The sequence below is a fragment of the Lates calcarifer genome, linkage group LG17 (genome assembly GCF_001640805.2).
Source record: "Lates calcarifer isolate ASB-BC8 linkage group LG17, TLL_Latcal_v3, whole genome shotgun sequence".
Lineage (NCBI taxonomy): Eukaryota > Metazoa > Chordata > Actinopteri > Centropomidae > Lates > Lates calcarifer.
In genome coordinates this window covers 23,739,940-23,765,646 of record NC_066849.1, presented here as the reverse complement: position 1 = coordinate 23,765,646, position 25,707 = coordinate 23,739,940, and the positions used below count along the sequence as shown (strand labels likewise).

General features: G+C 39.6%; 1 protein-coding gene across 2 annotated transcripts in view; it reads left to right on the top strand.

The window, feature by feature from the left end:
• Positions 1-159: 159 nt before the first annotated feature.
• Positions 160-25,707, top strand: part of fnbp1l (formin binding protein 1-like) — a 48,267-nt gene continuing 22,719 nt past the window's right edge. Inside the window, exon 1 of one of the 2 annotated variants that reach the window (XM_018670871.2) lies at positions 160-337. In XM_018670871.2, coding sequence (XP_018526387.1) covers positions 314-337 — 24 coding nt within the window. In that variant the 5' untranslated portion in view covers positions 160-313. The remainder of the gene's footprint in view (positions 338-25,707) is intronic. The other variant, XM_018670870.2, reaches the window with a different exon arrangement.

Sequence of the window (25,707 nt, the reverse complement as noted above, 5' to 3'; positions counted from 1 at the left end):
TGTTTAAACTGACATTTTGTATTATCATTTTTTTAAGAAGCACAATTTAAACTCTATTTAATCCATGTCTTTGTGGATGTCTCAGGTCTAAAAGCACTCGGTTGGTCACTAAGAAAAACTGTACTTTTAGGGCCTCTATGGTCCAGGGCCCCTGGTTTGGGCGGCCCTGCTGACTCGGGAGAGGGAGGAGGAGGAGTGTGTGTTTGTCGGCAGACAGTCAGTCAGAAGGACCGGAGTCCCAGCGGCAGTTTGGGAGACTCTGAGCAGGGAAAACTGTGTCCAATACGGGAGAACTCAAAAGGGGGAATCCGACATGAGTTGGGGAACGGAGCTCTGGGTATGTTCAAACTCCTTAAATTGTGTTTTTGTAGAGCTGTTTGGTTTGTTTGCTTGGTTTTCTCGGCACGGACAACACGCCGACTTTTGGGAAACCGAGTGGAAGAAAGGTACCGTGTTACCTTTTAGCGGCTAACGTTAACGCTAGCCGGCTGGCTGGCTGGCTGGCTGCGCTGTTAGCCGGCGAGGCTAAAGGCTAAAGCTAATCCGCGGTGCACCTTAACGGCTGTGACAGCGGCGGAACAATAGATAGGCAAGTCTGCAGACACACGGCCGGGGCACGACAGCGGGGGCGGTCGGGTGTGGGTGGAGGGTCACACCGCCTACCCCGCCCGGTTACAAGCCAACTTTAATAATATATTTGCAGCTGAATTGATGTTTTTGTTTGACTGGCAAGTTAAGAAGTTACATCTTGACGAGGGTTTTTTTGTGTGTGAGTGTCACACCCTGTCTCAAAGGCAGGGATTCCCGGTAGCAGGGTGTAGGCGAAACGGTGGGATCCGGAGGTAGAGACCACCATCCTGCTCGGTCTCCTTAATATCCACCTTAACTTCCCAGCAGTTTGCTTCATTAACTAATTGGCACAACATTTCTCTTTGTTGCCAATCTTTTGTCTTAACCTCCATGTGATTAGAGGGGACACATGCTCATATTAACTGAACCAGCCGAGATATAGTACACCTAGCATTTGTAGCTATTAAAACTCATCGAGTAGCCACATAAAAGTCACATATAATGTATTTTATTACTTAAAGCACTCACATGAGACATGAGCTGCCGCTGCTGCTCTTTGTCAAGCACAGTAGATATCATGGTGAGTGAATATGTCCTTAACGTATCAGCCCCCTGCCTGAAATTGGTTATCATACTGTGGTTTAATCGCTTGTTGCAGCGTTTGGTGATGTTTGGTGAACATGAGTTAAATTTGAGTTATAACTGATAGGGTGGTGAGCTCTGTTTTTTGGGGTGTTGGCCATCACAAGCTGCTGTAACCAGAGAGGCAACCAGCAGCATCCCCTGTGTGTATGTGTGCGCGTGATGAGTGTGTGTGTGTGGAGGGAGTACTTCACCTCCCTGAGATGGTACTCCTCCAGCTGACCTCAGTGGTTATTATCTGCAGTTTTAAAATAAGCTTTACTTTTGCTTGCTCAGCCCTCTAATGTAACACGACCATGCTGCCACAGACAAAGAGATAACTGTTTGCTTGTGTATGATTTCTAAAAGGATTTGGAAATAGTGTGCACATGAACACAGATGTGATTTGTCAGGATTTGTGTGTTTTTTGGACTCATATCTCCCATTCATGTTTTCCATTCAGCTTTTCTTCATTTCTGAGTACAAAATGAGGGGCATAGAGTGCAATCGGCAGTGTCAGTTGTGTTCATGGTTAGACAGATGGAGAAACTGGCTAGTGAACGTGGGTTCAATACTGGCAGAGAAATTTAGGTTTACTGAACCTCTTTACTAAAGGCATGAATGTGGATCCATTTGTTTCATAGTTAGAAAAAAAACACCTGATAGATGTTTTTCCTGTTTGAGTCAAAGTATTTAAACTCAGTATTTAAAAATGCCTGTCTCACATTCTCACAGTGAAGGTAATGTTTTTAAATAGCTTGTTTTGTTGGACAAACAGTCTAAGTCCCCAGAGATTATTCAGTTTACAATATTATGACACAGAGAACCAGCAGATCCTCACATTTGAGTAAAGATTTTTGATTAACTAATCAATTAATCAACTGATTGTTTCAGTCCTCTGTGTTAAGAATTTGAAGAGGTATATCTTTAAAAATATCAGCAATTTATACATTTTTGAAGTGTTGGGGTTCATGTATACATACATAGTATGGCTCAATATCCCACACAATTTCTTAAAAGTTTTAAGACATATAGTAAGAAAAGAAACCATGGGAGAGAAAATTCAAGTTTACAAGAAATTTACATGAAGTTAAAACAGTTGGTGGAAACAAAAGCAATACAGCAGGGTTTTAAAAGGTCCAAAACTAATGTAGTAAATCCACCATGAGAAATCCAATGAAATGAGTCCAAGGAATGACTTCAGTGTTTTCAATGGAAAATTATGAAATTCAAAGTGTTATTATATTCCCTTACTTGCTCGTTAAACAGTTTTAGCTTCATTTCTTAAGTGTCTTTTCGTCTGTGCCGGAATAAAGCAGAGCAAGCTATGATCTGCTGAGTATAGACGCCGTCTGACGGACCGTCATAATCCCCCTGAGTCCGCTGATGAGATTAATGTGCTGACTGTCTGATGTCAGATTACACATGATTGGCTATCTAATGTCAGATTACAGATTATCGTCCGGAGGATAGAATGTAAAACTGATGATTGGCTGTTGTGTTTCACTCATGACTGCTTACCTAATGTCAGTCAGTGTACATTGTTGTCTGTCTAATTTCATGCTACAGACCAGCACATGAATAATAAATCAGAATATAGGTACTATAAATTAATTGTGTATCTACCATTAGGGCTGCAACTTCCGATTATCTTCATTGCTGAGTAATCACAAAGTTTTCACAATTTTCTTGATTATTTATAATTAGTTTGGTCAATAAAATGTTAGTGAATAATGCTTATTACAGTTTCCCACATCGTGTCTTAGGATTCCCAACATTTGATTGATTGTGAAACCCTTAAAAATAAGCCATGTCTACTTACAGGCAGCCCCTCATGATGACATATTTCTACAGACCAAACAGTGATTTTCTCTTTATTTGAAAAGTTTAAAAGGTTAGAGGACAGCCTGAAAACAGTTAACAAAATTTTTATGCAGCAAAAATATATCCTATCTTCCTGGCTCGCAGGTTGCACACCAATGCACTATTCGATTAATAAACTCTACTCTGTAGGTAGTTAAGTCCACATTTGGCATCTTTATATACAGTATTTTAAGTATTTATCACTCAAAATAGCATTACTATATTCAGCACAGCTCAGTGCCTTTGATTTTACCCTGTGTTTTGGCTCTAACCCAAGTCTTTGAGACATTACAAAGGAAGCGAGGAACATCCTATTACCGCACTGGCTTCCTGCCCTCTTAGACACACACATAAAGTGGGAAGTGTTTGTCTGAATTAAAGCTCTGTCTGCTTTTTGTGTGCGAGCTTAGTGCCAGGATGCCGCCATGCTGTGCTTTGGTCTGTCTGCTTGAGGTGAGTTGGAGGCCAGTGGAGAGGAGCAGCCAAGTCTTGACTGAAGGACAAGAGAGTGACAGGCGGTCGTCCCCACTGATCGGACAGACTGAAAGACAAGGCTAAGGCGATAGAGGATGGAAAGGTGGAGGAAAGAGTATAGGCTTTAAACGGCTGGCTAGACTTTGATTTCAGGCTTTGAAGCCTATTGGCTGTTAAGTGGAAAGGAGACTGTAGACCGATTGTGGAAACTCGGATTCAGAGCAGTGAGCAGGTTTTTACTGTCTCCCAGATCAAGAGGTCACAGGAGTTTGCTTTTCGTTCCCTCCTGTGTTGTACAGATTTGGAAGAGGCATATTTCTGTGTTCCCTCAGGTGTTCAGTGGAGATGCTGCTGCAGTAGGGAATACCAGGGTTATTTATAAATCATTTGATACTTGAAGCCTGAGGATTGTTTGTATTCTTGGCATCAGGTGGCTATCAGGCTCTTGACAAGGGTGCTCGTTATCCCTGCTCCTGTTTGTGATATTTACAGACAGTAGCCTACAGTATACCCAGAGTTTACTGTAGGGTAGCATCTGTGCTGCTTTCAAATCGTGATATATGGGAATATCATTTCAGACATGTATGTGTCTAAAATACATGGACATGCCGAAATACTGAATATTAAAGATACTGTGGTGATTGTGATTTAGTTGGAGATGTGGAAGTAGAAGACAAATGTGAAAGTGTTGTTGAAAAGTTGTGAATTTAAAAAAAAAGGGAGATTGATCAATAATGAAATGGTAATTTGCCGTCAGTTTTCAAGAAAACATACTGAACATTTGCTTCTCAAATAAGAACCATTTAATTCTTTGTTTGCCATATATGATCATTAGCTGAATATCTTTTGGGTTTTGGACTGTTGATCAAGTAAAATTAGCCATTTGAATACTTCTCTGTGGGCTGTGGGAAATTATAATGACATTTTATAGAAGCCTTTCTGTGATGCTTGCCAGTGTGGAGTAAACACAGAGCAAATGTCGAACCTCCATTTGTTGTGTATCTGTGGCAGTGGGAGCTCTTATGAGAGGGTTCCTGTTGTTTAGTAGGGCAGTACTCTGGTTCTCAGCAGGTCACAGTGGGTGTGAATGAAGTCATGTTGAAGCTGAGGGCACTGGCCTGCACACAACAAGCTGTTATACCCAGTCCAGCCAAGCTTGTCAACACACTGTATGTGTGTGTGGAGGGAGGGGTAGTGTTTCTAGAGGTGTGGGTGAGAGAACATGTTGTTTTCAGGCCTGGATGTGTGAGAATGATAGCTGAAACCCACTTTACTGTGGTCATGTCCACGGTGTGGGGGTGGATGTCTTTCTTAATTAACAAAATTGTGTTAACGCACATCTCCTGGAGACTGGGAGGAAGATAAGATGGAGATTAAGGAAGGAGGTGTGAGAGATGGACAGAGGAAAAGAAAGCCCATAATGAGTGAGGGAGGTAGGGAGGGAGGAGATTTGTTGATAGGAGAGGAGGGAGATATTTTCATAGGGTGGGAGGAAGTGGATTGATGAAGGCAGATGGAATGAGAGACAACTAGAGTTTACAGATATAATGGATTAGATGAAACTTTAATGATCCCAGTGGGGACATTGGCTGCTGCAGCAGTAAGCAGTAACAGGATACATTGAGAATGAACAGGCTGTCAGTCAGCGGAAGCTACTGTACCTACTTACCTTTTTGTTGTATTTGTTTTTTGCCTCACTGAAAATCTCTAGTTGGCATGTGAATGTCAATGTCAATAGATATCAGTCGGTGACCTAGTGATACTTTTGATAACATAAGTTGTTTCTGTTATTTTATTATTAACTTTTACATTAATAATATCAGACGTGTTTTTACTGTTGTGCATTGACAATTGGCTAAATTAAAGGCCTTACACACCCTTAAAAAGACAGCCCTTTCATTTATTTAAATGAAGTTTCATAGCAGACATTTTGACAGGTTATAATCCAGGCTTCAATTCAAATTAAGTGCAAATTTCAACCCAATTTCCAGAAAACTCTCAAAACGAAATGAATGTGCGTTTCCATCTAGTCTAGTGCTAGTAAAAAAGGATGCTGTGATATGATGTCATTGAAAAAACACTGGTCAAACCTCAAGCAGTGGAAAACAGTGTTAAAATGTGGTTTTTATTTTGTTTCCTGTCTTAATTTGATTTGAGTCACTGTCTCCTCATCGTTCCACACAGACCTGATGTATTCATCTCTTCAGTCTCATGCTTCATGTATGTCTTTTATTCTGGGGAAGTTGTACGAACACACCCTCACAAACATGGAGTTGTTGCCTTCTTCCTCTTGGCCTTTTTTCAGAATCTGTCCCCACTGCTCCTCTCCTCTTCCCTCTCTCCCTCTCTCCCTCCCTCTCTTCCTTCCTCTCATCCTCCCATTGCCTCCCTCTGGATGCAATCACAGCTGTATCCACCCAGCCAGCTGTTTGGCAGTCAAGCACCTCTTGGACTCTGACACCATCACACCTGTATAACTTTCAGATGAATGCAGTGACCCTGGATAAACCTGTTTTTCCGTGTGTCTAAATGGGTTAGCATGTTTTATGTGACCTGACTTTGTGACCCTTCTCACAATCAGGGCTTATTGTTGGTGTGATACCGCTTTTCTTTGGTATGAAAGGGTGTCTAACTGTGTGAATTACTATTTGGTCTCTGACTTGTACAGTACCTGGAGGGGTTCCATTTGCTCACAATTGGTGACATAAAAGCATCTGGTGGAAGTGCTCATTTTATTTTGAGAAATAGAGTGAATTGAGTCAGGCATATTCTTAGATATTTTACTTTTTGTAGATATCTTTGTATCCTCATACCAAGCCATAAAAATACAATATTATTGCTGCAACATCAGTGTTTATTATAATTTTTTCCAGGAAGTAAAAACTGAATCATCAGATTTGCGACTGGTCTAGATGCATGGCTTTGGTCAGAGTTGCAGCTGTGCATTCAGTGTTGTGCCGCCCTCCAGGAGTCAGTCTGTCAACTGTTTATTAGTCAGTTACTTTATTAGCCAGCGGATAAAAATGCAGGCTTTAGTACACGTGGAAAACTGGAAGATGTTGGGAATTTTTCTGGTGAATTTTCCCCAGACCTCCAACCCAGTCATTACACTAAACCTCTGCTGGATGCCTGGCTGCTGTCAATCTCAGGCCTGCTCGTGTAACATGCTCACACACAGTAGTATACCCTTTATAGTGATGATTTATCTCTTACCATTAACTCTGACACCCAGTAGTTAGAAAGATTTTTGGTATAATGTACAGATATACAATATAAGAAATATACAATATAAGTCAATCTAATTTTTGTCTACTGTCAGATTTTGCGGTAGTATTTATCGTGTGGTATCCAGGAGACCTTTTAATATCTCTAATTGTGTTAGACTGTTGTGGGCAATGATGCAAGTCAGTGAGCAGAACTTTCTGCAGCTGATCATTCCCCTCCAGACATGTTTTAAAATATGTAAAGGTACTTAATATTTTGTTTAACATGACTGCTTGTGCTAGGTTGACTAGTGAGAGAACAATGTGCCATACATGTTTGAGACTCAGTCAGACCAGGACATAGATGAGGAGTCTGTTGCAAACTCTCACTCTCTTTGTTCTCTAGGAGTTATGAATGACGTAACTGGTGCTTGTAATTTTTTGCTATTATCTGATGTTTTATAGCCAAAATAATTATTTGATTAATTGAGAGAATAATCATCAGATTAATGAATACTGAAAATAATTCATTGTAGCACTACCCACCCCCACCACCACCACCCAGATATTGTTTTGTTTCCAGTTGCAACAAGATCCTGACCACTATAGGTTTACAGTTACAGTGCAGCTCAGAAAATATTCCAGAGATAGAAAGAGAGGGGGAAAAACGGGGAGAACCAGTGAGTAAGCTGCTGATTATGCACAACAGTTCCCAGTAGACACCACCCCTGGGAATCAAACCCTGGGTTTCTGCATTGGTGGAGGGGACCTCTACATTGCACAATCCAGTGTGCCACATAAACTGTATTTTTTAAACCAGGTTCTCACCTGGATTGTTCAAATTGAGTTTTGATTTGGAAAAAAAATGGTAAATTAGAAGATTTTAGAGGAACAGTACAACCTTGCCTGGCAATAGGGCTATTTATTATGATTCTTGTTCACTCACTGGGCCAATTTGTGTTGACTAAAACAGCAGTTAGATGAATGTTTTTGCCATGGTTGTGGTAAACCTATAACAACATTTAGAGCTGGTGACGGAGAAGCGAGATGTCCTCCAGCTGATGTCCTTTGGTTGCTGTATACTAAACACATCAGCTGCTAAACCTGCTCATCTCTGCTGCACTGATGCTATCTGCTCTGTGGACGGACACAAGACCAAATTACTTAGTGACATAAAGGCTCAGACACAAAACATCAGCTGACTTACAGATAGCCACACACAAATGTGTAAACATGTACTCCAGACATCTGATTCAGTTCCATGTTTACGAGAGTTCTGGTTCTCTGTCTCTGCAGCACCATTACTTCCCTTAGATACCAATGTTAGAGCATGGAGAATAAATCAAGCACGAATGAATCAAGCACCTTTTTGTTCCCTGTTTGTGGGTGTGTGTCTGTTCATGTGAGAAACGACTCGTGGGTGTATGTTTGCCATGTGAAGATAAACCATTAGCTCCTCTTATCCCATTGTAGAGTTGATAATTGCCCCTCTCCCTTCCTCTCCATCCCTATGCCAACAATCTTCATCTCCTCTACCAGCCCTCCCTTTCCTCTCGCGGGATTGGGCAGCATTCTCCAGCACAGACACATTTATAGAAGGGTTTCCCACAGACCAAGATAAAATGGGAAGAGTTTTAAAATGGTTTAATGTCACAGAGCCTCAAATAGACTTTGGTGATGTGGAGCTGCTGTTTGTGAGAATTTTCTCCCAGGGGCCACATATGGGAAAATTTTTTTTTGTTTTTGTTTGAGTTAAAGTGGCTAGAATAGTGGTTAGACGTGGGTTAACGAGGGTAATAGAAGAATAAAATAAAATCACCCTGCATCAGTTCTTTAATTTGAGATATTTGTATTTTGTAGTGAGGTTTTCTTTGACCTTTTTGACCTTCTTCTTTGTGCCTTTTATAAGATCTAAAATGTTTACTGACCCAAATAGTCAATTATCCTATGAATTTGAGTAAGGGATACATGTGTTTAAAAAGCATGGAGTTGGTCCCAACTGAATAATATTGCAATGATGAATTTCAAACCCCTTTAAGTCATTTGAGGACAGCAGCTAATTATTGACCTAGGAAATAGTAATTTAAACTAGAAGTCTCCCTCAACTCCATCTCCAAATCAGCCAACCCCACATGGGATCATGACCTCAAGGTTAAAAAACTCTTGAGTATTTTGTCTTTTGACTATGGATTTCCTGGAACCATCTCAAGGGTTTTTGCAGGTCCCCACCCCCTTGCGCTGACGTAGCAATTGGCATTGTTCACAGTCAATACAAAAGCAATTTTACAACGTTGCCTTATCACTCAGGGGAGTCTATTTGTGATGCATTCTTCTGTTGTGGTCGATGAGTTTATGTATGGGAAACAGTGGCTTTTGGCAGGAATTTGCAACAATGCACAGACCATAAATACAGACATCATGTGTAGAAATTGTATATACATGGGACAAGCGTAACCACCCCCTCTCCTCTCACTCGTCTCCCTTCTTTCCTCTCTCTGTCTCCCTCCCTATCTGACATACAGCCTGTTTGCATACAAGCAGACCATGTTAATTCTAGCAACAGAAGACTTTTCCCAGGGTGTTTATTGAAGTTTCAGAAGCCAATAAAACTGCTCTGTGCCATTCATTTGCACACACACTCACTAGCTGCTCTGCATGGAGGGTTGCTGGTTACCTAGGTAACCTGCTCATGAAGTACACAGCGTACCCCCTGGTTACTGTGGGTACCCCACTATAATATTTCAGGTAGTCAGAGTGCAGGACAAAGGATGTTACCACCCAGAGCAGCAGGCTGATTGTGAACTGTTTTGTCATCCCAGTATTTATTAGACGCAAGGAAACATATCTGTATTTTCTTAAGAAGAGATGAAATGGTGAAGAGTTTGTTGTCTTTTTCTTAGGAAACGTCAAAGTCATTTTATTTTCCTCCTGACAACCTGAGATTTGTGTAACCTCCATTGCTTGAATCAGCCAAGTATAAATTGCAAGGACTTAAAGTGGGAGAAATCTTTCGCAATGAGATGCCAACAATAGTCTCAAACAGGATTCAGATTTCTACAGTCATTTGTAAACCAATTTAAACCCACTTTGTGACCCACTATTGTCTCCCAAAGCTTTGTGTTTATCTAGTCTGGGCTCGCCATTGTTCATTTAAACCCTTTTGCTTGAAATACGCAAAATTAAAATGGTGAACCTGTGAAACATTATGCCAAATAAACATCAACATATTAGCATTGTTATTGAGAACATGTTCACATATAATTTAGCTGAAAGTACAACTATGCATAAGTACAGCCTCACAGATCTGTTAGCATGGCTGACAGACATCACTCTTTGTCTTGTTAGATTTTTATCAGCTGTATCAACATTTATATGATGATTTAGATAAACTCCAAAATGAAACTATTGGTTTTTACCAGGTTAAAGTACATTGTAAAGGGGAGTCTGTATGCTTGGCTTAAGACAGTTTGTCAAAGAAAAACACTTTTCTGTACTGATTTGATATTCAAAATTACACGAGTTGTGCTTTTGCTGTTCAAAAAGACCAACAGTCAGTAAACACTGTAGGTAGATAGAAGTCAAGCACTGACCAACATCTAACACTAGTGTAGGTAAATAAGAACGTGGCACCAATATTTAGTCACTGTAATCTGGAATTTCTGGAAATTCAGGGCTGTGCAGCATCTTGTTTGTCTGTGTGTCAGTATATAACTGTGTTAGTTATCAGACATGACTTACCAGCAGTTTGTCTTCACATACTTCATTACAGTTATTTCTTAAATATAATTCCACTTTTGAAAGTAATAATTAGAATCACAACAATATCTAATATCATGTCATTTGAGTATAATTTTGTATCCCTCTGTGGGTGTATAGGTTTCACAGTATTATGTCCCCCATAGATGGAGCAGTGACCCCCTAGAAAAGAACTAATTGGCCCAGTTGCCCTCCTCTCAAGTAGTTGTACTACACCCAAGTTTTAGTCTGTTATCATATATTGGTCATATGCTATAGAGTTAATGATTAATACCTATGAAACACATTCACAGGTAATTACATTGTTGACTAGTATGTGTTGTTCTCTGCCGTTAAAACATGCAACCGGGGTGGGTGGGAATGAAAACATGCATGTGGACTGAGCATAGTTTCTCTGTCAGCACGTCACATGATGAGGGCAGTCATGCTCAGTCGCTCCCTGCAGGAAGTGAAAGGTCATTTCTCTGAATCTACATGCTTATTTATACCAGTGGTAAAGGCTTATCTGAGGAGATGTTTCCACTGAATCCAAGCAGTTATTGAGTTAATGTAAGCTATTTAAAGGGAATTTCCACTGGATGTAAGGGAACATTGTAGGGAATATTCCACAACACTGAGACACTGTGTAGAGGGATAGAGGGACACTCTTGAGAGAGAAATGCTAAAATTTTAAACCAGATTTATAGGGAATATAGTCTTTTGCCATCCACTGAAAACGCACTGTATCTAAGAGTCAATTAATTATAATGTGAAAGGAATAGTTTTGGCAAATATGCTTATTGACTTCTTGCTAAGAGTTGAATGAGACAATTGATTGCACTCTCATATCTGAGGCTGCAGACACCACAAGCAGCTAGCCTGACTGACCAAACTAAAGCTGCAGTGATTATTCAATCAATCATCAACAGAAATTATTTGGCAACTAAAGTGTTTGATGACATTACTAGTTTTTTGGTTTGGCATAAAGATTGTAAACAGGGGGAAAGAGCTACATTGAAAAACCGAAGCTGTGGGGATTAACCAGCACAAACCGGCTTTGCTGAAGTAATAATATATTTTTTCAGCCTGCTTGTATCTGGACCATGGCACTTTGCATATTGGAATGAAAATGTGCTTATTTACATGTAGAGTTTTACCTAACACCTGCTGTTGCTTTGCTATACTCAAATTAAGTTGTCAGGATAAAGGAAAATTCTCCCACAAATGATAGATTTTTGGTTGGTGGTGTTGAATGGACTAAAACTGATGAGATGCATTTGTTTGCTAAATAGTGCCAGCTGTCAGCACCCAAACCAAGCGTCATAGCCCAAAGTCAGCCACACTAACCAGTGTGAACACTGTGAGGAGAAGGTGTCGTGGTCAACACATACACACACAGCTGGGAGCCTCATGCCAAACCCCAACTGTGATTATGGCACTCGAGTCAGCGGTTAGCTGCATCAGGGATCCTGTGGCTTTTTTCCTGAGATGAATGAGCTGTTTGTGTTTGTGTGTATGCAGGCATGCACATATGGTCTGATGACACAGCTCAATGGACTGTTGAACAGATACAGTAATCATCACATCCTGTTCTGTCATATTGGACACACACACAGGAAACGCTGTGGTTAAAAGCGTGGACAACTACTAAAACTGATTGTGTTAAAATTAGCTATTGGTGTGCGTATGGGTGCTTGTTTTACTATATTTGTGAGGTCTAAAAACTGGGAGCCCACTTCAATTCTGGAACAGCTTTGTGGGAACCTAAAATGGCTGATTGAGGTTTAAGACTTGGTTTCAAGGTTAGGGTTACAGTTCTGTTTAGGTTAGGATCAGGGTAAGGTGGCAGGGAATGCATTATAATCAATGACTGATCCCCACAAAGATACTTATACCAGGCTGTGTGAGTGTGTGTCCCTGTATAGCAAGCTCAGTCATTGCTCAATCCCAGTAATACATGCAAGGGTTGGGTTCATCTAATTCCTGGTTGCAGAATACCCAGATGTGCTTAGCTCCATAGCTAATTAATCTGCCATTGAAACCCTCTGACTTTCCTTGTTCTTTTTGTATGAGCAAAGAGCTGTGTGGAAAACATTGAGGTAGCAGGGTTGTCATGTTTTATTCAGGGATGACAGTTGCTTTTGAGATTATATCTTTTGTCAATAATTAATATGAATTCCATAACACTAAACTATAAGCTATTGTTGTTTCTGTGTAGTGTTTGTACTTGCCCAGAGATCATTTGTGAGGGAAAAGAAATTTTAAGTCATTTTAAGTCAACTCTAAAACTGCAAGTGGACTTTGTGATTTTGTAGTTCAAAAACACCGACAGAGAAACCTTGACAGCCAACAAAAGAGAATTATTTATATTTTTTGGTGCCTGCTAGTTGAATCTTATCAATCTGATTATATAAAGGAATTATAAGAATCTGATATAATAGCCATATAATATAGTAACTATTGATTTTAAGAAGGCTAATACTGTAGCATGGTACCAATGAAAGACAATGCATTTAACAAAACACCTGAAGGACTCAACTCTTCAAAGAATTTTGAGAGGTTGTTAACTTTTGGCATTTCAGCAGCACCTATAGATCTAACAAAATGCATCAGTTAAACTAAGCTGCAGGTAAATATGTGTTGCTTTGTTGTGTAGCCTGTGACCTGAAGCTACTGAGCAATATCCATCAATAGCCTCGGCATCTCAACAACTTCCTACGCCCAGTGTTCATTAAACACAGAACCTCAGGCTATCAAGGCTATTGAAACATAAAGTTGTGTCAGTCATTATTTACATAAAATAATAATATGTAAGTATTATATAATGATATTATATAATTAGATATCAAAATAATAATGCATTATTATTATGTTGAGGTGTGGGACCGTTGATCAGACAAAAAAATGGACAACTGAGAACTTCACCGTGGACCATCCTGTCCACACAACTGTAATTTTTTTGCCATTAACTAAATTTTTTTGCAGCCATTCATAGAGTTGTGTAGCTAAATCGTAGCAACATATTCACAGTACACTCAATCTAATTCACCACATGCAAAAGAAAGTTTTCTGCTGTGCTTAAATTGCAATGTGTGTGTGGTGTGTGTGGTGTGTGTATGTGGCTGGCAAACCTACTCATTTTGTGAACTGATGTCATCCCGAAACACATCTGGCCACTCTGAGACTCAGAGTGAGGGTTGTTTAGTAAAACAAGCTCTCACAGTTCTGTCCTTAAGAACAGGCTTTCCTCTGTAGCACCCTTTTAAGATCAGATAGTGACCCAGGAAATCCACTGGGCGACCCTCAGTGTCAGAAGATTGACCCTGCAAAATGACCCCTGGTCAAGATCAGGGTTGAGACAAGGAGGGTCAGACTCAGGGTGAGACAAGCTAATGGGTCCTGATCAAAGTAACTGTCTTGACATTTACAAATAAAGCTAAGAGCCATTGTGTGGGAGTATTCACTAACAACTTGGAAAAAGCTAACATTAACTTTGTTGAAACTGAAGTTGCCACATAAACCTGGATGTTTATGTGTCTTTTTTTCCAAAATGAAGGACCAATTGCAAATCAAATCCTGATCTTTGGAATCAGTATAGATTCCCAAAGATTCCTAACTGCAGTTCAGTTTGACACTTGTGGCTCAGGATCAGAATTGGATGTTTCATTCAAATATAAATATGTAACTATGCTAACACCTTGTATTTTTGAGATATTCCAGTACAATGTTGTAATGAAAGGGTGTTCATTTTTTAAATTAATTTTTGTTTGGTATTGAATTTTGCTGTGCAAAATTAGCCCTGCAGAGTAAAAAATTAAACTCATATGGCACGTATAAACAACACAGTATGATAATATGTTTCAGCTAAAATCTGGGTAAAACTCACATCTCTCAGATTTCACTGACTTTACAATTCAAGGATGGAGACAATGTTGACTGTCTGGATAATTTTGTTCACTTTTGATCTTAGTATAGAGACAGATATTTGAATTTGAGCCAGTGGATTTGTTGGCTTGGTTGTCTGTTAAGGAATATTGTTCTTGCAAGAAAAGAGACAGTAAGACAGGCTGTGCTGACCTGCTGAACCAAGCAGTTTAAGTTGACCAGCAACATGTTTTCAGTACAACAGACTAGTCAACCAAGTGAGTGTAAGACGAGCGTGCAGTCATTTTGAAAAGCAAAGAGATCAGCAACTTCTTGTCTCCTCTGTAGAACTAATATGAGCTGACGGAAACATTTCCCCAAAACATCATCACGTCATCTTTTGCTACATTCAGGCTGACAAAAAAGATGTGTCGTGTTAAAATGGTTATGGAGCAAGTATGCGTTGGTAACATGGTTAAGTGTTGAAAATGGGTTGTATCTTGTGCTTGCTAGGACAGATTAATATCGGTCTAAATGTCCAATTATCAGACTCTTTTTCTGTCTTTCTGTCTCTCTTGTCTAACCAGTCTGTCAGGGTGTGTATGTGAAGCAGCAGAAAAGCAAGACAATAGAGAGGATCAGGTTGCTATGAAACCTGACTAGCTAGCCACAGACAGGAGTGCCCAGGTGTGTGTGTGTGTACATGAGCATGTGTGCATATAGACAGGCATTGGAGTCAAACCCTCACTTATGGGGATGGATGTCAGTAGTCTTGGATTGCTTCACCAGTTTCTTATGCTGCCTGCAAACCTTTGCAAGACTTAACATGATTTTCATATATTATTACCCTGACTAAAGATAATAATGTCCTTTGTGTGGTTAATTGTTGCCTCGTGGGCCTGACACATTGCAAGCAATATCCGCTCTGCTCCATTTATTTCCATGAGAATAAATATTAAGATGTGATTTGAGCATGTCCTGTCATGCAAACCTGCATATTTATTTGTTTATTTAAAGGTTATCCATTAGCTGCTGCCATATTAACAGAATTCTAATAAAAACCCATATAGAGATGAAATGAAATTATATTACTCATTTAAAGCTATACATGAATATTAAAAACTGCACAGTTATACCTCCTACTCAGTCTGCCATCTGCATGCCAACATGCAGATTTTAAAACGATGATTTATTTTTTATTAGGTAGATATTAAGAGGTAAATTATTTACATGGTGCTTGATGTTGTGGAATTTAATGCTGGTGCATGTTTACTTAAATTTCTTGGCTCATGATGCAAAATAACAGAGCCGACTAATAGAAGTTGTGCTGGTGGACCAGTGAATGTCAAGCAGACTTTACAGGAAGCTTTCACGCTATGTTACTTTTGATAAAAATACAATTGCAAAATGTCAACAAAGACATTACTTCTATGTATGTCAAATATATAACAATGAAAATTTCTTCATCCTCCTGTCTAAGCAAGGAGTATTATAAGTAAAATCTTCATGATATTTCTGGCATCCGAACCAAGAGTTTAGTATTTCCAGGGCAACAGTTTTCCACCAGTTGCTATAAGACACACTGTCTATTTAAGAGCTTCCTCAGTTGCCAGTGTGTTGTCTTTGGCACACATTTGTCAGTTTTTGTCTGCGTCACCTACTATGTGACAGTGCTCTACTTGTGTACTTTTGTAGTGAGTAATCTTACTTGTTGCAGTTTTTTTTTTTTTTTTTTTTTACTGTTGTAGGTTCGAAGCTGGCCTCAATCTCCACTCAGATTTATATAAAAAAGCTCATCAATCTCTGCGGGTGAATGTTGAAGCCAGTTGGCAGCAACATATTCACACTTTCATCTAAGGTTATTTAATGTTTGTAATACATATGTAATTTTTTTGATAGTTTACACATAAAAGATGTTTAGGCTAAGGGTAAAGAAGAAAGTGTGGATTGTAGTCAAGGTGAAATAATGGTCATAAGCAGGAATTGTTGTCTTTCTTCTTAATGAAGCACATTAGCCTAAATGTATAGAATCATTTATTGTTCTGTTTGAATGAAGAGATGGTGTGAATGCATGGCTTACAGCAGAAACAGAGTGTTTATTGTGGTAAAGGAGGTCAGATGATGGAGCCGCTGTCATCCATGTTTATTATCAGCACATGACACACACATGTGCACTCTGTCTTTCTGCATATGTGTCTCAGTGCTGCTTCTCTTCTTTCTAACCAGGTGCCATTCTTTCCAGTCAGCAAAAAGTTTGTTATGCATTGACTAACATGTGACTGGTTAAAGTGTGACTGTCACTGATTTATGGTTGTATTGTTACAACCATATATGGAGAAGGCAGCGACTTCTAAAAAAAGTGACATTTTGCCTTTTTTGTCCTTGGCTCCTCCTGAAATGTGAATGAACTGTAAACCAGAGAAGTTCTGTTTTATTTTCTAAATATCAGCACATTAGTACAGCAATGCCACTGAAGTAGTTTCTTTAATGTCTAAAAAGACATCAACTATCGTTCAGTTCTTCAGTGATTTAAGTTGGTGAATTATACTCCTGTAGAGAGAGAATAGGCTCACTGTAATGGTTATTTAGTGGAATGGAGCCCTACTACGCTCGGATCCGGTTAATGTTTGACAGACCTGTCTCCCACTCCGACACAGACACCTCCTCATAGGTCTTGTATGTGTTCATTCAAAGATGGACTGACTAGCTTAAGAAAATTGCCCCAAAGTAAATATTGTTGAAACACCTAAAATGGAAACACACGGTTTATGACAATTATAGTAAATTGTGAGCCATGAAAAATAGGCCAACACAATTTCTTGAAGCTCAAGGTGTCTAATGTCTTCATATTCCTTGTTCTGTCTGACCAACAGACTAAAACCATTGGTATTAGTTTTGGTAAATAGTTACCAAATGAATTTCCCTTCCACAAATTAATTGACTTATTGTTTCAGCTCTACAGCAGATTTTTACTTTTTAAGATACAGACCAGAAGGCGGACCTTCTTTTCTTTTGTTAGCATGTGTGCCATCTCTGTTTGTTACAAAAGGGAAGAACAGTGGACTTGACCATTATTTGCCTTTTCAGCCAACATCTGTAACAACTTCTCAGTTTTGCGTCTGTGTGTAAGGCATTTATTAGCTGTTGCAATGCTTTTTCCATCCTCTTTGAGTTTTAGGAAAGAGTTTTGATGTTTTTGCCTGAGCTGTGTTTTCTGGCGGATGATGAGCATAGGTTCCTGTTAAATTGCCTCCAGGACCAGTGTGATTGAACAAAGTGTTTAACTGGTCCACCCATTGAAACAAATGAAAGCACACATTCCAGTGGAGAGTCTGTCAAGAGAGATTACTACAAGATTTTCAGGAGTGATAACAGCCTCACAAGGTATCTTTGACTGTGATCTGAAACAGATGAATAGTTTTCCTCTTAAACCACTGTACAGCTGTTAGCGAGGTGTAAATCAAAACACACAGTTTGAGATAATCATTCAACAGTAAACAATACACAGACTGGGAAACAAATTCTCCAGCTATTGCATAACAGGAAGAAACACCCATTTATTCACCTCAACTGAACCACTGGAACTGATGTAAACACAGAAATATGACAATTGTAGAAACACCTCACAGCAACCCATTTAACTCCGCTGGTGTACTCTAGGATGTGCACGTAACCAAAAGAAGTATGTTTTAATGCTCTGGTCAACATGAATGGAGCCAAACATGGAGTTATAGAATGACTGTCTAAAGAATGAAGCCGCTCACTGAGTCAGAGCTGACTGTGATCTCTCCCTGATTCATTTTAATCCACTGAAATTATGTATAATTTGAACAACTATGAATCACATATTTCCTCTATAGTTTGTGTGGATAGTCAGGTTGGTGTGTGTTTGTGTGGGACTGTAGTCATGCAGTAGTTTCTGTTTCCGCAGGGGAAAGAAAGAAAATGAGAAAACAGATCCTGTAAGGAAGAACAAACAGTGATAGAGGTGTGTGTGTGTGTGTGTGTGTGTGTGTGTGTGTGTGTGTGTGTGTGTGTGTGTTTTTACAGGGTGGAGATAAAGTAGTGTAAACAGCTCATTGAAACTAATCTGAACGCTGAAGTAATTCAATTACCAGCACTGCTCCAAACATGGGTCATGTTATGTTGAGAGCCAGATAACAGCTATTAAATAGGCAATCAGCTCTTATTAGACTTTTCACAGCTACGAAGCATTTAAATTAGCACCAAACACATTAGATTATCTTGTCTAGATTGCAAGCGCAACACTGCGGAATAGGAACAAAATTATTAATTATGGTTAGGGATGCGATTAATGATTATTTTCCTTATCATTTTAATCTGTTTTTTTTCTAATAATCAACTAAACCTTTAGGCTGTAAAACATCAGAAAATTGTAAATAAATAATGCCTTATGATTTTCTGGTTACAGCTTCTCAGTTGTGTTTCTTTGTCACATATCATTGTAAACTGAATATGTTTGGATTTTGGTCTGTTGACCAGATTAAACAAGACATGTCACCTTGCTCTCTCAGGACAGGCATTTTTTAGTATGTTTGGATGTTGTATTGACAAAACAACTACTGTTATTTGTAGCCCTATTTTCAGCTCTAAACAAAGTCTGAATAATTATGCCTAACAGAAAGTTGTATTGCCTTGAGGAGCAGTTATCACAAGTTGAAAAATCACAATTTCAGAAAATGTCCAATAAAAATAATGACATAATGTATAAATACGCAACTTAATGCAAACTCAACACCTTTTGCAGCAGAAACCCTCCAGCAAATAGAACAGTTTCTCTGTTTACTATGGAGTAGACACATGAAATCTGGAGTGAAAGTTGCTGACAGCAGCTTAGCCTAGGGTAGATTAGTTTTAATTCAGGTTAGAAGTAGGTCTAAGGAATGTGAAGAGCTGCAGGTGCTCATGTAGTTGAGGCATTTATCAAACCCTCTCACATACAGAATTGGGCTAATGGAATAGAAGGGCTCCCTATTGAAAGCTCTCTGGGGTGTCAGAGAGGAAATCACAGTAATATTAAAGCTAAAACCTGCAGTAGAGGGTTTGTAAACCATCTGAAGAAGCTGGCTGGTCCCCCTGCCTGCAGAGAAGTGAGGGGGGTGAAGTCGACAGCATGCCAGTGCTCCTGTCTGTTTTGCCCATAGATGGCAATTGGAGACTTTTCAACACAACAACCTTTTAGCAACAAATCCAAGTCTATTCAAATCCAGATGCTCTCAGCAAGGAAGAAGCAAAGCATGTGTGTGTATGTGTGTCTGTAATCTACACAGGTATAAACTATGTGTACTTAACCTCCTTGTGCTTTGGCCTCTACTCATAGTTCAAATAGTTGTAGGTCAACTTTTTCAACTGTGACTAAAATTGCTTGTTTTGTTTGACCAACAGTCCAAAACGCGAACTTATTACCTTTTGTTGAATTGTCCAAAAGTATATAAAACAATAAAAATGAGACAGCAGTGTTGGCATAAAAGTTTAAAGTTTGATGGTTGTGTTTAGTGTATAATGTGAAAATGTGTGTATGAATATGAAAATGTGTCTATGAATACTTTCAGTCTATGTGGACCTGACACACTTTCAGTTACAGGATGGTTAGTTGACTCTGGCAATCTTGTTGTGAATCTAGAGATCACATCTACACAGATAGACTCTCCACACTGGACCTAGCTGTAAAGCTGTGGAAGTCAAGTTAACAGTGTGTGGATACTTCTTTATTTAGTATATCCCTGCTGGGGAGCTAACACTAGCTAACAACTGTCTGCAAATATCAGGGTGATGTTGTGATGAATTAGCAAGCAGACATTAAATTTCTGTCCAGTATGTTCTCAAGGGATCAGTGGATGTATGGATTTCCAGGATAAATTCTGATAAATGTAGAAGTGAACTGAATCAAATCAAAATCGGTCAGTTCTGTACTTAACAAAACAAAATCGAATCAAATTAGGAGATCAGCTGCAATATCAGCCATACTGATCAGGGCAGGTGATATTAAAATCACCCCAGATGCCCTAAGAGAAATAAATCCCATCTGAACTGGGCTTTAGACCAAATGAATGTTCATGTAGATGCAGTCCTGATCTCCTCCTCTTCCTACTTTCCTCTTGTTTTTCTTACCTCCTCTCTCAAAATCTCTATCCAAATGCCAGCCTTCTCCCCTCCCTCTTCAACCTCCAGTACACACTCACAAAGCATGTCTCCTCTCCCCCATTGCATTCTTGAAAGAGACCTTTTTTTCTGCTTGTTGTCGAGGAAGATGAACGCAGATAGACACAGTAAATACACACACACAGTGCAGACTGAGCCTGGGGGTATCAGACTGATGCCAGTGTTTCAGACAAGTTGACATTTCCCACCCAGTCTGTGCCATGTGTGCTCTGGTATGTGTGTATATGTGTGTGCACCCTGCTCTGGAATGCCACAGTACGTAATTAGTCTATTGTCCTAGCAGCATTTTCTATGCTAATTAACCTTGCCGTCTCTCATGGAATGTACCCAGGCCATCTGGTTCTCTGATTGGCTGAGGCTGTCTAGCCATCTGATTGGTTATCAGAGTGTCTCCACAGCGGAATCTCAGCACAGGGCGTCTTCAGTCCTCCTCGTCTGGGAGCTAAATGACTAATTTATTCTCTCTTTCTGCGATCGAAGCTCATTAAGCAGATCAGTGGCTTTGTCAGTGGGAAACGCAGCAGAAACAGACCTGTGACCCATTTTGGGGTTTGAATCTCGGCAGGAAACAAATTTTATTTTGTCCATCAGTCACAGTGGCATGTGTCCAATTTGGCATGTGCCAACAAAAAAAATGTGTAGTTAAAATGGTCAAAATTAGTGTGGAGTTCAGCTGACACTGGATTTTCAAGGCTGATATTGATATTTGAGAGTTTGGAAGACAGACGAGACAACAATAGGACCTCAGTGTTCAACTTTTTAGCATGCAGGTCAGCCACAATAGAAAAAAGAAACACTTTAGCAGTTGTAACATGGCTCAGCTGTTAGTTTTAAGGTCATTTGCCAAATCATGATCATATGTCACTGTCACAGTGTTGGTGCACGTAACATGACTGCGTCACGTGATGCACAAAACTATAATTTCTATTACATGTCTTTGTCTGGAATAACTACTAATGATTAATGACTCATGTTGATGGATTGCTGTTTCTTATTTCATGGGCTGTCTTTACTTCTCCTGTATTGCTTTATGAAAATCCCTCCATTGCTGTGGCAGATATTGTGACAATATAAACATGCTTATAAACTCTCATCAACAGTTGCTACATCAACTGAACATTTTCAGGTTTGTTTTCAAAGGAGAAGATGAAGGGTGAGATTTGCAGATATTACACCAGATTATTATTGATTTTACCAGTCGACCTGCGTCCAAACCGTCACTTCTGGTCTGAGCTCTCAGTAGTGAGAAAGAATGAGATTTTGATTGTGAAAATATTTCTGTATTCTGTAAGTTCATTTGCACTGTAGTTCAGTGGTTTTAATGTGTACATTTTCCCAATTCAGTACATGTTGTACAACCACCCAAATGCATTGTGATAGAAGGCCTTGTGTTATTGTTTTGTTTGTGAAGGCATTCCTTCCTGTGATTATGTGGTGATTATGTGACAGGATGTTGTGTTACTGCTGCTGGTAACATGGCTATTGCTGCACCTTTCTGTTGCTAATCAGACATCAGATGATATGAGGTCTGTTATTTTTTAATCTGTGTTTGTTAATATTGTACTCCTTTAATAATTCTTAATAATGGTGGGGGACAGTGCTGGAGCCAAACATGTAGTCTGGTTGTATTCAGCATTTTTTATGTCATTTATCTTGTACATAACAAGCTGTGGTGCAAGTGTTTTCTATATTAAGCTCATGTTTGGGTGTGGGCACAGGTCAATGAACAACCAAGTGAGCCAAGCGATTAACTAAGTAGACTTTTTGAATTGTTTACCTTTTTGGATGCTGCAGTGGTCAAAACTTGGGTTTGGTTGTCAACCTTGTCCCAGTGTATTTCTTTTTAAAGTGTTCTTTTAATGAGTTTATGGGCTATATGGTTATTGGCAACCTTATTTTATTAACCACAAAAACTAGGGCTACAGAAGTGTTGCACCAGGTTTATTTTACTATGCTGAAACTTAAATTTGTGACCAAGAGTGCGTGATTTACTGAGGTGGAAACCAAATTTTAACAATCTTTATGCCTGCTTGTCTACTTAACTCCCATGTTGGCTGATTATATAGGAATATAATGAATGGTTATTGTACCAGTAATAAATGCTGTCCTTGGTATTTCATACAACAGTGGGACACCTTAATGCCAGAGAAAATAAGACACTGGATTCTCTGACTGGAAAGAGTCAGTTACAGTGCAGGTGCTGCAGCAGTGTGGGTTACTGAGTGCAGACCAGACTGAAGCTCCCAGATTCAGGTGGCTATACTGCAACCCTCATCATCATTCCCGTCCTCCTACTGTTCTCCCCGCGAGCTGAGAGACCCAGAGCCCAAAGATGTTGTCATTTCCCCAGTGAGCCAGTCTGTGCTCAGCTTGCCACAAACTACAGGATGAGCTCATACCCTATTACTTATTCATAGACACCGTCACACAGGCTGACGCAACCACAGACAGACACGCTGGCTATAAGGGGGTGGACAGGCATCTGTGCAGACCAGGCTGGTAGCAGACAGGCTGGTAGGCATTTACCAGAGACGACCAGCGTGGCAGGATGCAGATAATGACAGAACAAAAAACAAGCCATTCGGATATGTTTCTGTGTAACATCCTGCAGAGCAGCTGCTTATCCCTGTTACTGTTGCACGTCTTGGCTGCATCTTTTTGGGCTGAATCTTTGTGTCTGAACAATAAAATATGCTTGAAAATTGGCAGCTTGACACTTGCTAATTGTCTGCACCACTGAGATTTCAATGTCTTTCTCGCTGATGAAAACTGCCATTAGGCTTTGTGGAGACCAGTGGAAGCTCTTCATTCTGCCAATCCACGTCTCACCCCTTCACAGTTTAGTTTTAACATGCTGGGCTGCTTTTGTTTGTCTCAGTGGTTGCATGTAGTCAGCATATTTTTCGACTAATGGCTGTTTCTGGACTGCAGGCGCTGTCTTGTTTTCTGTTTTTAAATCAGTGAAATTTTCTCCCCAGATCACAGTGGAAATATGATCCCTATTTACAAGCTTCAGTGAATCACTTCTCGCAGGATTTTTGGACAGCGGTTGCATAAATTACTTGTGAAAAAAGTACTAATTAATGAGTGAATGCAAATGTGGTTATTGCTAATTTATTGCCAACCGTATAGAAACAGAAGCTGTAGCATCCGGACCAAAATGACACTAAAACTTGATTATGGTTGAGAATTTCTTTGTCTTGCTCTTCTTATACATGACATTTTTGTCAGTAGGGAACAGCGTCTTGTTCAGAGACATTTCAGTTGGAAAAATGTTTGCCAGTACAGGTGATAAAACCCTAGTCCTCAGGTAAAAGATCAATAATGGGGCATTTCTCTAAGACATTTTTGCCAGAATTGCTCATATACTTACCCCTAGCAACAAGTATTTATTCTCCATACTCACCCTCCCAATGCACATTGAGGTGACTCGAGTTTAAAAGCACAATGCTTCTCAGCGGTGCTATTTTAAAGCCTCCCCTCTGTCTTTGTGTTTGGAGAAAATGATAACTGAGCAAACAAGGAGGTCAGCTGTCTCGCACTGTCTCATATTTCCCTTGGCGACCCTTATTTGCTCCAGTCCAGGCCTTGGTTTATGTTGACTCACACAGAAAGGCAGAAAGAAGTATACAGAGTGGTATCATGATTTCAGTGTCCACAGTTAAAAAGAATAGGATATTGGCTTATCTCCACCTTGAGATTGTCCTGTGGTAACTGAGAACTTTCTGTAGTTCAAAACAGTCAACACACAGGCACTACCATATGTGCGTCACAATGCTAACTTAGCTTGTTTGTATTTTGTCATATATAAATGCAGAAAAGCCCCCTATATTATCTTGATGCACTGAATGTTGTTTCCTGATTATTTCTGAAAGTGTTGTTGTCTGTTAGTTATCAGCATGTGGGCTCGTAACAGAGAAGATGCAAATTTGATCTTCAGTCAGGGCTGGAGAATTCAGGGTTGAGAAGCAGTTAAAATGACCAGCAACTGCTGCAGTGGGCAATGGTTAAGATTGTGTTTGTCCTGGGCAGGTCCCAGGCGTTAATGTGTCTGAGTGTGAAACAGAGTGCTGCTGAATGAAAGCAATTATGTGTGGTTGAACTGGTGGTACAAAGCATACAGGTTTCAGTTGATATTAGTTAATTGTGATTATCATAGTGGGATCATTTATTTTTATCCAAAGATGCTCCAACATTTAACCACTGTTAGTTGACTGCTGAAAATGCATTGATGAGATAAACTGTTGGAAAGTCACATCCAGAAAAAGAATAAGCACACCCACTGATTCTCTCACAAATCAGTCCGTGTACTCAGTAGATGTAGTCACATTTATTAAATATATGGCACTTTGCTCTTTATTTCATAAAATGTATTAATTTGTCATGACATTACCAGAGGTTGCTTTAGGTGAGGTAGCTAACCTCTGCTAATAAATACAGCAGAAAACCCTGACATGATGTGAAATTGGTAAATTTTTGCTATAGTAATATTGGAGTAATGGAGTTTAGAGAACAGTCCTTGCTGGCGTGGACATAATAACATAACATTGATAAGAAGAAGAATAAAAGTGATAAATCCACAATTTTGACCCTTTACCCTAAACTACATCAAATTCTGGCCAGAACACACACAGACCATGGTGGGAAAAGGGTGGAGATTGTTTGTTGTCAGCACAAATAGACATCTGATTACAAATCAGCTACTATGATCCCTTGTGTGTGTGCTCAGGGAGCTATAAATGATTGTGTTTTTCCGGTTGGGCAGAGCCATTGTTGAAAGTCTATCCTGAGGACACAAACACCAAGAGGGAAGAGATGTGTTGTTGACATAATATATAACTGATCGACTAAATCATCATGCCGTGATGTTGTTGCCAGATTTGAATTATATTACTAGTAGAAATAGAAATTAAACCACAATATCACTACATTCACTCCCATTCAAATGGAATTAAAATTACATGGGGAGGTGGGGAGTAAAATATTCACCATGCTCCTCTGTAATTTAACTCATCATTCTGGACAGCATTTTAACCATAGGGAAATGAAATTACAATTATGTGGTCTGTAATAGACATGGACATTCAGCAGGACAGAGCCAAAAGAGCAAGACAAAAGCCTCTTCAGGGGGATGCAGGAGAGACATGAAGCAAAGATACTGTGTGAAGTGAAATTAAGTCTGAACTATGCATTC